The sequence below is a fragment of the Ostrinia furnacalis genome, unplaced genomic scaffold (assembly GCF_004193835.3).
Source record: "Ostrinia furnacalis isolate ACB-3 unplaced genomic scaffold, ASM419383v2 OfSCF2047, whole genome shotgun sequence".
Taxonomy (NCBI): domain Eukaryota; kingdom Metazoa; phylum Arthropoda; class Insecta; order Lepidoptera; family Crambidae; genus Ostrinia; species Ostrinia furnacalis.
In genome coordinates this window covers 1,353,006-1,365,548 of record NW_021132286.1, presented here as the reverse complement: position 1 = coordinate 1,365,548, position 12,543 = coordinate 1,353,006, and the positions used below count along the sequence as shown (strand labels likewise).

General features: G+C 40.7%; 1 protein-coding gene across 1 annotated transcript; it reads right to left on the bottom strand.

Moving 5' to 3' along the window:
• Positions 1 to 1,809: 1,809 nt before the first annotated feature.
• On the bottom strand, positions 1,810 to 11,599 carry LOC114354361 (nuclear pore complex protein Nup133-like). The gene is made up of 3 exons (XM_028306712.1): positions 11,554 to 11,599; positions 3,023 to 3,240; positions 1,810 to 2,010 (listed from the first exon to the last, which is right to left on the bottom strand). The coding sequence occupies exons 1-3, from the start codon at positions 11,597 to 11,599 to the stop codon at positions 1,810 to 1,812; spliced, it is 465 nt and encodes a 154-aa protein (XP_028162513.1).
• Between the last annotated feature and the right edge of the window lie 944 nt (positions 11,600 to 12,543).

The following is a 12,543-nucleotide window of genomic DNA, read 5'->3' as shown; positions in this document are numbered from 1 at the left end:
ACTTTAGTCTATTGCTTACCATAATTGTATCCGTGAACTTGGGCCCTGTGCTGGTGCTATTTACCGCTGCAGACGTGATTGGCGCCCCGAGCACGTCCCAGGTTAATCGCCCTTACCAATTATGACCGCGACTCGGCCACGCCGCACCGCTGGCTCCGATACACTTTGGATTCCCTGTGGTTCAATTACACTTATTACACAACAAAGTGATATAATTCTCGAGTAACGTACTTAGTTGTAGAGTAAGAAACTTTAGCTGTAGAAGGTAGGTCCAGCGTAGGAAGTGTAGACCAAATCCTTCTTTGCGTCTGTAAAATTAAAGAAGATCGTGCTTCTGAAGTGAAGACTGAACGACCTCATGATGAGGTGAATACAAATGTGTTCGCCCTTAGAGGTACACAAACCACCTTTATTATTATGTTCCGCAATTTTTACAGTTCATCCACAGAAAATGTAGAGCTTGAAGGCTGTGTAAATGAATGAAAACTAATATGTAGAGAAGTAGAATGCGTGTATTCTACTTTTCTACATATTAAAAGCCTAATAATCTAGCACATTCGACTCCACGGGGAGTTGGAGACCAACTATTTCCCATCCAAAATAATAATTTTATTCTGCGTGTATAAAAGAGTGTGACTGTACCCTAAAACAATTTGTTCTCGTGGGGACGTGTCGTGACGTCAAAGAATAAATAGTTCCTTCCAAATATATGAAAATGATGTCGTAGAGCACGTCGCATCTAATAGGCCAACACTGGACTACTTTCGGTTGATACTTTACGGTCTTCTGTGTACACCTTACTTATTATGAAGTGAACTGTAAACAAGTGACCAATATTTTATTTTTACTGAGCACCTAACTATTAACATTTTATTTTTAAAGCTGTTTTAGTTCTAAGTCGAAAGCCGATTAAGTGGAAGCGGATTTTATTCAGATGAACGTGGGCGGCTCTTTAAAGGTTTACTGTTTACAGTACAGTCAAGTTCTAACTGACATTAGATCCAATTTTTGATTTAGCTAAATGAAAGTACGTGATAACAGTACTAATGAAGACATTGTATGAATAAAGAAGATTAAATCTTGGATGTTCATAAATTCGACATACAAAATATACGAACGCGTAACAAGCGAGTGTATGAGGCGCGAGCGAGGACTGGGGCAGTGACGCATGTTCGGGAAAGCCCTATTAGCCGCCCTCGGAATGCGAGCCGAAGAAACAGCACTTTGCTCGTGGTCCATTTGTAAGAATCAACAAAAGCAATAAAGCACGAAGTTTCTCATCCAATATTTGCAATAAAAATAAAAGTATTGGATACGAAGGTCATTTAGATGCAAAACACGAACTTCATGACTTACTTGACTTATGGTCCTATGTCCCTTAGATGGGGCAGNTATCTTCGTAAGTAATGGTCCGATTTGGATAATTCAAAAAGATATATCTTTCTTATGTCTTAAAGATTAACGTAGATACTAGTTTTATTGAATTTTCTACAACAGTACTGATCCTCATTGATGTATGGAGCAGGCAACACCGCCAAAAAAAATTAATTAAGTGGTTATCTGAAATGGAATGTATGGAAAACTTAAATTTTTCAGATTCTCCATACAAAACGACAATTTCATACATTAACACCTAATATTAACGTTGTTTTCGAACATTACAGTTGATTAATATTAACTCCCAGCCTTTCTTTAATTCCATTTTCGGTCATTGATTTAAATCAATGATTTTTATTTAAAAAATCATGTAATAAAAATCGTGATTTAAATCATGATTTAAATCAACTTGATTTAAATCATGCAACCCTGCTACGCACCGTGGCGGCGCGGCTGCAGCAGCACGACGGAGCAGGTGGTGGTGGCGAGCAGCAGGCGGCCGCCGGCGCGCAGCAGGCGCTCGCACTCCTGGCCGCCCAGCTCGCAGCTGACGTCGGCCATGGCGCTGGCGTGCCCCACCGACCACCAGTAGCGCACCACGCCCTCCGGCGACACGCCCACGCACGACGGCATCTGATAACAATGACAACCTCAAATAAATACGCTTCAGGCAAAGGTCAGATGCATACCCTCATTGTTAAAGTTTAAATTAAACACTCAAGACAACTAATACCCTGCTTAGGTACTAGTAAAAATCAGCAAGCTTTATTTTCATAGCAGTCTGCAATTCTTACAACGGGCGTTATAAGAAGGCTCAAGGCAAAGTGCGATGTAGCTATGCTCGGAGTTTACCTGCGAGGTCAAATCAGAAATGAGATCAAATCGGAAATTATGCGGCCACGCCATAACGCGCCTGATCAAAACAAGACCATGCTCACCTGTGCTCCATCCTCATAGAACAGCTCCACCAAGTCGGCCTTATGTGCCAGGTCAGTCTGCGGCAAGGTAAGCTCCCTGGCCTACACAGGCGGGGTGGTCGATATGCTCACGCAACCACGCCACCACGCGCCTGATCAAGACAACACCATGCTTACCTGTGCTCCATCTTCATAAAACAGCTCCACCAAGTCGGCCTTATGCGCCAGGTCCGTCTGCGGCAAGGTAAGCTCCCTAGCTTGCGCGGGCGGCGCGGGCGGCGGGCTCGCGCGGCCACGCCACCACGCGCCTATGCTTGCAAGTCGGCCTTATGCGCCAGGTCGGTCTGCGGCAGCGTGAGCTCCCTGGCCTGCGCGGGCGACGCGGGCGGCGGGCTCACGCGGCCACTCCACCACGCGCCTGATCAAGAAAAGACCATGCTTACCTGTGCTCCATCCTCATAAAACAGCTCCACCAAGTCGGCCTTATGCGCCAGGTCAGTCTGCGGCAAGGTAAGCTCCCTGGCCTGCGCGGGCGGCGCGGGCGCGGGTGAAGCGGGCGCGGCGCCGGCGGCGGGCTCGCGCGGCCACGCCACCACGCGCCTGATCAAGACAATACCATGCTCACCGGGGCTCCACCAAGTCTGATTTATGCGCCAGATCAGTCTTCGGCAGTATAAGCTACCTGACCCATGTACAATTGACTCCACACGACTAATAACTGTCCTCACCTGTGCTCCATCCTCATAGAACAGCTCCACTAAATCCGCCTTATGCGCCAGGTCGGTCTGCGGCAAGGTAAGCTCCCTAGCCTGCGCGGGCGGCGCGGGCGCGGGTGAAGCAGGCGCGGCGCCGGCGGCGGGCTCGCGCGGCCACGCCACCACGCGTCTGCCCGCCACCAGCCAGCACCAACCGCAGGGAGAGAGCCGGACGCTCACTTCGCCACTGGCTGTTGAAACACGAATAATTTAGGACAGCGGTTCTTAACCTTTATTTATTTATTTATTTNAAAGTTTTTACACAATTAAAATGAATTAATCATAACATACCACTAGTCCGACCTACTTGAATAATAAAAAAGGTTTTAGAATAAAGTATCAATATCAGAATTTATTTTTATGTAATAAACAAATTATTCTAGTTTTCTCGAGAACCTGCTTCTTCAACTTCATAAATAAAATTGGGATATTATCTGCAGTACAAAATAATTGAGAATGTACATGTCTGCTGCAGCTTTCTCAAAGGCCCTAGAGCAATTCTAAGTATGCCATAAATAAAAACCTAATTAGAGTCATCAAACGTCTCAGTCATTAATTTAGTGCCACTAGAAATACCTAGTTGATCAAAACTGCCCCCTTAGACAAAACGCACTTTTTGATCGAATCGAAAATCGAATCCGTCAAAACTCCATACAAAAAAGGGGCTTTTCGACCACTTTTCGACTGGTTTGCGATTATAATTTGCACTTTGTCTAGACCCACTGATGTCTTTTTGGATGACCCACGCTGAACTGTCCCACCAAACTCAAAGACAGGGGGACGCTACCATCGTTCAACTATATGGTTTCCAACATGGCAAAAATCGGAACCAGCGATCCGGTATTGACGGTGGCGCCCCACTGTCAATTNTTCGGCGAAGGCAGCAGTTGATGAAGACCTGCAGCTGGTGCGAGATAACCTTGGTGACCTTCCACGTTTCACCCCCATAGAGCAGAACGGATTTAACGTTGGACCCGAATATTTTGAGATGCAAAACACGAACTTCATACCATTAACAAATTAACTAGCACTATTTGTGTGGGGCATGAAGTAGCCTCGGCCTCAGTGGTTTCTTTTTAGAACCGTTATTTTAAGCTATCCTCCCATTTACGGAGAAGACTGTAGTGGTAGAGTCGTCTTCCCATCGCTACGAAACCAACTCTTAATAAATAAAAATAAATATTAAACGCCATTTTCTCCTCTCTTGGACCTCTCATGAAAGATTATTTTAAGGCCATGTTTTGTTATATCATTTCGGATTCCCCTTTCCCGTAATATGCTGTTCGATTACTTCGTAACGCTGCGCTCCGACCTTTTTTAGGTCACTGCGCCTGAGTGCGGCCGAGCCACGCTGCTCGATCTCGCCTTTTGGTAGATTGTTTCATGTTGGGAAGGGTAAACATATGAAAACGTATGTTTTCTTTGTCAGTTCTCAAACAGTGTAGCAGTCTTTTGATTTGCTACTGACGTGTTTGATTGACTCCTTCCTTCGGTCGGATAATATAATGTAGAGTTCTTCCATCCTGAAATAAATGAAAATACACTGGTCATCACAAAAATCGACCCTCCCGCGACAAGCACTTACAAACGTACCCACCAATATTGGCACCATTTAAAAGCCTAGTTCTAAACTTCATTTCATTAAAGGAAAGGTTTTTACCCCAAAAATGTGTCTGTAGAAGAATCCAGAGTCACTTCTTCAAAAAATAGGTAGTTACGCTTGAGCCAACTTTTATGGCTATAAAACTGTTAAGTTGGGATTAATCGCTATCCATCTGTTAAAGAGGACACGTGAGATCATTATTTGGTTTTATAACCATAAAAATTGGTCTAATTGATCCCAGAGGTGAGCCCAAAGTGAGGTCTTTTTTCAAGTCACATTTATTGCATATCGCGTTTATGTTAATCGTTTATTAAGAAATTAAATGTGTTTTTCTTTAAGGATATTTATATATTTATATACATTTATAAGGGCTTTCAAATAACACCAATATGGTTGGGGCACCATGATTGTGTCAGTAGAAACGAGTTTTCCTGTAAAACGTACTTAGGTGGGCCGATTTTTGTGATGACCAGTATAGTTGTGGTCTATTGGAACGCAGGATTAAATGTAGTTACGAAGTTTATACAGATAAAACAGATCGAAGATTCAATTATCTCCAAGTAAACAACTCAACAACCTTTTCTTTGTTATGGGGTTTTGCCCGGAGCGTCTCCTACTAACTTTTTCAACTCTGATATTATAACATCTGAAAAACGAGTGAACCTCTGACTGTCTTCATGCAGAACTATACATAAATACATTAGCCATATTTTATTCATCTGTTTTAATTGACCATTAAACAACACTAATCTAATGAAACGCTTTTAACTTTATTGTCTTTATTGCAAGTTCATTACAACCATCGGCTTAAAGCTGTCTTAAATCTGCAGCTTAAATAGGATTGTAAATACACAATGTACAACTCGAATCAAAATTGTACAAGTTTTATGTTTTGTTCAAATGGTTGCGTTTAGGTATAGGTATGTCATAGACAACCATCAGTATGATTGGATTTCATGAAACATTGTGTCAATAGACAGCCGTTTGCTGAACAATTAGCGATGCTTCAGCTCGATTAGCTGCTGTTTGTTTGTGGGCGCGCTGCGGGGGCGGGCGGGCCTCACTTCCGGTCGCGGGCATTTAGCGCTAATCTGATTACGGTCCCCGGAAAATTATAATTGAGGTTTAAAGACGAGCTGCCAGTGGAATCGCCGCCTAGTCCTGTTAGACTAAGAGCTGGTGAACGCCAGATGCATTATGAAGTTTGGTTCATCGTGGCTTTGGCAGCAGCTACACTCAAAAGATTGTCTGGCAATTAGTAGGAACTGTCAAAACTGTCTGGCTGATGAGGAAACTACTTATAATTATTATAATCGTTTTTTGAGGGTAGCCAAAGCCACGATGACTAACTTCATAATGCACCAACATTTTCACATATATTGGGAGCATATGCTGACAAACTTTCAGCTTTTATAACATGACGTAGTTCTGGCGTTCACTAGCTCTTAGTCTATATCTAACTTTCCAAAAACGTAAAAATATGTTTGTTGTTCTGGTTCTTCTTCGATACTCCTATTCTATTGACACCAATTTAGATTCTGAGTAAAGAATTATTTGGGTATATAATCACCTGCGTCCATATTTTTTGAACTGTATTTTTTTTATTATTTCAACTCTGATCTGGTGGGCGGTGTTGATTTCTCTCCTAATTAATGGAGAGCAATTACTCGTACAATGTCTATTTGCTCTTCTATGAATAAAACATGCCTGTCAGCTATATTGGCTGCCGAATACGATTACAAAGCATAAGCGTAACACATTTAAGTTAAAGCAATATTCGATTAATCTCACGACGAGCGTGGTTTCACTGTGGGTTGTCAAATTAACAATTCATTAATCGCCGTCTGTATTCGCGCCGCGCCACAGTTTACTACAAATTAAGTCTAAAATAATAATAATTACGCTGATCGCTTCCTCTGTTTGTTCTCGTTGGAGTTTCGTGACGTAAGGTTAAATATTCGGTGGCAAAGTTTAACTATATCAGCCAGTACAACCCAAGGTCGATGTTTAGTAGAAGAAACATGCGGTTTGTATGGCGTGTTCAAACTTGTGAGTTCTGCTGATAGAACTACTCACATCACTTAGGCCGAGTTGCACCACCTAATTTTAACTGTAACTATAACAATAACAACACAATAACAGATTGTTAAAGTTTAACAACCGTCAAAAAATAAAAAATCTGTCAAATCAGGAAAAGTGCAACCCAGCTTAAATAGGTGCCGGTTTTTTGGATTCCAGGCAATAATAAAACTGTCTGTCGGGCTCTAGGACTTGTGCTGAAAAATGTTTTATTTTTTGTTCTATGTACATGATGTTGACCCACGTAGAGCATGCTTATCATGGTTTGCATTGACACAGTCGACTACATCAGTTTTCTTGTTGTGGCTGAGTTTTTTCAGCTGTGTGCCTATATGCGGCAGAGTTGCCATAGCTGGTAACTGCCCATTGTCGAAACAATTGGTCGCGTTAGACGAGATTGCGTATTGTTAACTTTAAAAAACGTCCGAAATAATTGCGGCATCCACGAGTTCATACGAGTATATGGCGCATAGTAAAAATATTGTTCGTACATTTTGTACTTATTTACATATTGTAAATTAGTCTTTCGGCGGTGTTGGCTCGTTATTTGTCTATTATGGTGGTATTAACTCTAGTGCTTAAAGTGTTCTTGGTTGTAAAAGTAAATTTTAGTACGACGGGAAAGACCAGTATTAATAACTTTGTTATAAAATTCAAAGCACACCATGAATCAAGAAAGCAAGAGCGTGGTTTGAATATTAATTTCACTTAATGATGCCTTCTTCGCCNATTTTAAGGTATCCTCCCATTTCGGGAGAAGACTGTAGTGGTAGAATCCGTCTTCCCATCGCTACGAAACCAACTCTTAATAAATAAAATCAAAACGCTACATTTTCCTCTCTTGGACCTCTCATGAAAGATTATTTTAAGGCCATGTTTTGTTATATCATTTCGGATTCCCCTTTCCCGTAATATGCTGTTCGATTACTTCGTAACGCTGCGCTCCGACCTTTTTTAGGTCACTGCGCCTGAGTGCGGCCGAGCCACGCTGCTCAATCTCGCCTTTTGGTAGATTGTTTCATGTTGGGAAGGGAATATGAAAACGTCTGTTTTCTTTGTCAGTTCTCAAACAGTGTAGCAATCTTTTGATTTGCTACTGACGTGTTTGATTGACTCAATCGGATAGTTTAATTTAGAGTTCTTACATCCTGAAATGAATGAAAATGGTTGGGGTTTTGAAACGCAGGATTAAGTTTAGTTACGAGGTTTATACAGATAAAACACAGATCGAAGATTCAATTATCTCCAAGTAAACAACTAAACAACCTTTTCTTTGTTATGGGGTTTTGCCCGGAGCGTCTCCTACTAACTCTTAGAACTCTAATATTTTAATATCTGAAAAACCAATGAACCTCTGACTGTCTTTATGCAGAACTAATACATAAATATTATGTATTAGTTTATTAGCCATATTTTATTAATCTGTTTTAATTGACCATTAAACAACACTAATCTAATGAAACGCTTTTAACTTAATTGTCTTTATTGCAAGTTCATTACAACCATCGGCTTAAAGCTGTCTTAAATCTGCAGCTTAAATAGTATTGTAAATACACAATGTACAACTCGAATCAAAATTGTACAAGCTTTATGTTTTGTTCAAATGGTTGCGTTTAGGTATAGGTATGTCATGGACAACCATCAGTATGATTGGATTTAATGAAACATTGTGTCAATAGACAGCCGTTTGCTGAACAATTAGCGATGCTTCAGCTCGATTAGCTGCTGTTTGTTTGTGGGCGCGCTGCGGGGGCGGGCGGGCCTCTCTTCCGGTCGCGGTCATTTAGCGCTAATCTGATTACGGTCCCCGGAGAGTTATAATTGAGGTTTAAAGACGAGCTGCTAGTGGAATCGCTGCCTAGTCCTGTTAGACTAAGAGCTGGAGAACGCCAGATGCATTATGAAGTTTGGGTCATCGTGGCTTTGGCAGCAGCTACACTAAAAAGATTGTCTGGAAATTAGTAGGAACTGTCAAAACTGTCTGGCTGATGAGGAAACTATTAGATATAAAAATCAGCTTTTATAACGTAACCCTAACTTTTACGGTGACCTTTGCTGTATATTCAATGGATTGTAATTCTACTTACGTTGGACCATAAAAGCTTATTTTTATGTATAGTATTTAGGCAATGATAAGAAGTTGTTTCCTCATCAGCCAGACAGTTTTGACAGATCCAACTCCTTGCCAGACAGTTTTTTGAGGGTAGCTGCCAAAGCCACGATGACCAACTTCATAATGCACCAACATTTTCACATATATTGGAAGCATACGCTGACAGACAAACTTTCAGCTTTTATAAAATGACGTAGTTCTGGCGTTCACTAGTCTATGTCTAACTTTCCACAAACGTAAACATACGTTTGTTGTTCTGGTTCTTATTCGATACTCCCATTCTATTGACACCAATTTAGATTCTGAGTAAAGAATTATTTGGGATTACCCACCTGCGTCCATATTTTGTGTGAACTGTATTTTTTTATTATTTCAACTCTGAACTGGTGGGCGGTGTTGATTTCTCTCCTAATTAATGGAGAGCAATTACTCGTACAATGTCTATTTGCTCTTCTATGAATAAAACATGCCTGTCAGCTATATTGGCTGCCGAATACGATTACAAAGCGTAAGCTTAACACATTTAAGGCAAAGCAATATTCGATTAATCTCCCTACGAGTGTGGTTTCACTGTGGGCTGTCAAATCAACAATTCATTAATCGCCGTCTGTATTCGCGCCGCGCCACAGTTTACTACAAATTAAGTCTAAAATAATAATAATTACGCTGATCGCTTCCTCTGTTTGTTCTCGTTGGAGTTTCGTGACGTAAGGTTAAATATTCGGTGACAAAGTTCAACTACGAGTATATCAGCCAGTTCAACTCAAGGACGATGTTCAGTAAATAAAGCATGCCGTTGCTAGGGCGTGTTCTCATTCTGAACTTAGTGGGTTCTTATGACAGTTCTTTACCGCACGTAATAATGTGTCTATTTCTTATTTTCTTCGGTTTCAGGCAATAATAAAATCACGTGTCAGGCTTTACGACTTTACTTGAGCTGAAAACTGTATTTTTATTTTAAGTACCTACATGATATTAACCCATGTACTCGTAGAACATTTTGGTTATTAGTTCGAATTATGATAGTCAACTAGATCTACACTCGGCGTCAAATAAAACGCACCTCCCTTGTTGTGGCTGAGTTTTTTCAGCTATGTACCAATATACGACCGAGTGGCCATAGCTGGTAACTGCCCATTGTCGAAACAATTGGTCGCGTTAGACGAGATTGCGTATTGTTAACTTTAAAACGCGCCGTCCGAAATAATTGCGGCATCCACGAGTTCATATATGGCGCGTAGTAAAAATATTGTTCGTGCATTTTGTACTTATTTGCATATTGTAAATTAGTCTTTCGGTGGTGTTGGCTCATTATTTGTCTATTATGGTGGTATTAACTCTAGTGCTTAAAGTGTTCTAGGTTGTAAAAGTAAATTTTAGTACGACGGGAAAGACCGGTATTAATAACTTCGTTATAAAATTCAAAGCACACCATGAATCAAGAAAGCAAGAGCGTGGTTGGAATATTAATTTCACTTAATGATGCCTTCTTCGCCTATAAAATTTACTAATTACGAATTCCTGTGAATATTAATACTTTCATTTCTTTTTGACTGAATTTATTTGACGTCTGATATTTCCTCGTCGGGCAAATATTGCGATTGACACTGATAAAGGTGCTCGTAGAAAAAAGTATTGTCAAATATTTAATTGACCTGAAACAAAGAGTTCTCTTCAAGGAGCTTAATATGGGTACTGGAAAACTATTTTAAGGTCTTCATTTATTGCCATTGTAGCTACCAAGATGTTGTGTATGCCGTCGCCCCAGCAGGGATAGACAATTGGTGCGGGCACATATTCATATTCATGCGGCAGCTTTGTGCGCGGCGGTGATCTACAAGTTAAACCCGAGCCAAGCGAACCTATCACATGCATGGGCGCACGGTAGTGGCTCTAGCGAAGTTGTGTTTATTCAAAAATCCTTAGAGAAGCTAGAGATGGAGATAAACTTTCTATTAATGGCAAAGCAAACAGGAATTGCTGTTTTTATGTTAAAGGAAAAAGGTACCAAAAATCTTAAAATTTCTAGGAATAAGAGTTACACCTAAATGCTCTAGGCGTTGATTGCTACCTATCATTGTTTAAACTGTAAACTTTACAGTAACAAAGTTGTTGATGAATTGTTTAGTTCCAATGCCGAGGTCGTCAATTTTATTTATAAGTTGACCTATTAAATAGTAATCTTGTAAAATTTCTTCAGGACCTGGCTCATTTTCATCAAACGTGTGCCGCTATCGCCTCGGCGGTAATCAGCGAGCGGTAACGAAGTGCCTTTGTGCGAACAAAGCCGAATTCATATTTTGTCTTAATGGCGCGGGGGAGTGTTTCTTATGGCACCTTCATTTGGGGAATACTAACTTTAAGTTCTGATTTAGTGTTTCAGGATAAGATTTAATAAACTTACTCACTAAATCTATTCACATTGTTATTAAGATTCAGAGTTTCACTGGAAAAGTGGTTCTTGTAGACAGATATAATACAATTGAATCAGTCAACGTTAGTGCTTCACAGATCACAGCGTTGCATTTCATACAATTTGATGTCGTCATCTCACTCTAGGCTACAACTACTCTACTTACTGACTCCCTTTTTTTAGAGCACTTTGTAACTATACGAATTACTAATAGTCCGCTTGCCGTTAAACCCTCGTTGTAAGATAAACGACGTACGAGTGTCACCACAATAGTGAAGTAGCGACGGGGAACCAACCGCACTCCTTGTATCTTGATTTGGCCAGTCCAACATCGAATACCATAGTTACTACTTCGCTTCAAAACCTAATGAGGGCTATCGTTTTAGCGCTCACCAGTTAGCGCCACTGTAGAGTAAGGTCCTGTCACTTGCTAGTAGCGAAGACAGTGGCACTAACTGGTGAGCGCTAAAGTGGTAGGAGGACTATCGCATTTGCACTCATTAAGATGGCGCCACTGTAGTAAGGTCCTGTCAATCGCCAGGGGTGCCAACTGTTAAGTATAAAAACGATAGCCCTCATTGTTTTCATTCTTTTTCTTCTGCTTGAGATGGCTCTTTGTCAAAATGTTCGTCTGTCGTCTGTTTGTTTAGATAAATTAGGCAATGTTTCTTGTTTAAACGTTGTGTGTGTAGGTATCCCTTACAGGGCACAATGTCACAAGTACTCACTGCGGCAATTGTTCCCAGATCAATCGGCCCTCCGAGACTCCGGGAGTGCCGGGAGGGCGAGGCCGATAAGGATTCAATTAATGCCTCGTCCGAGACGACACGAGACATAGTAGGTATGTTATACTCTATATTATTTTATGTAGCGGCGTCTGAGAGCGATGAAGTTCCGATTGCATGATAATATCGTCGGCCATCGTCGTTGCTAATAAATGCATTGATAAGTAGATAACAGCTAAAGTTTTTTTAGTATTAGAACTTCAAGCACCGATATAAATTGTAAAAAGAACTCATAATAAAGTTTATTAACGAGCCAATAAATTTAAGCCGTAGGTAAGAGTTAATCTCTTACACATTAAATACTTGACCTCCATCGCAAATTAACACGGGTATTTAAGCGCTTTAAACCTTATAATGAGTGATTTAATTGAAATGTAATCAATTCCATTAAATGCTTAATATTTATTACAAATGTCAAAGCTCTATACATTAATTTGTCGTTAATGTAGCCTACTCAGTGCGTACAAATGTTGAACCCTGAATTTGACAAATGATTAATTA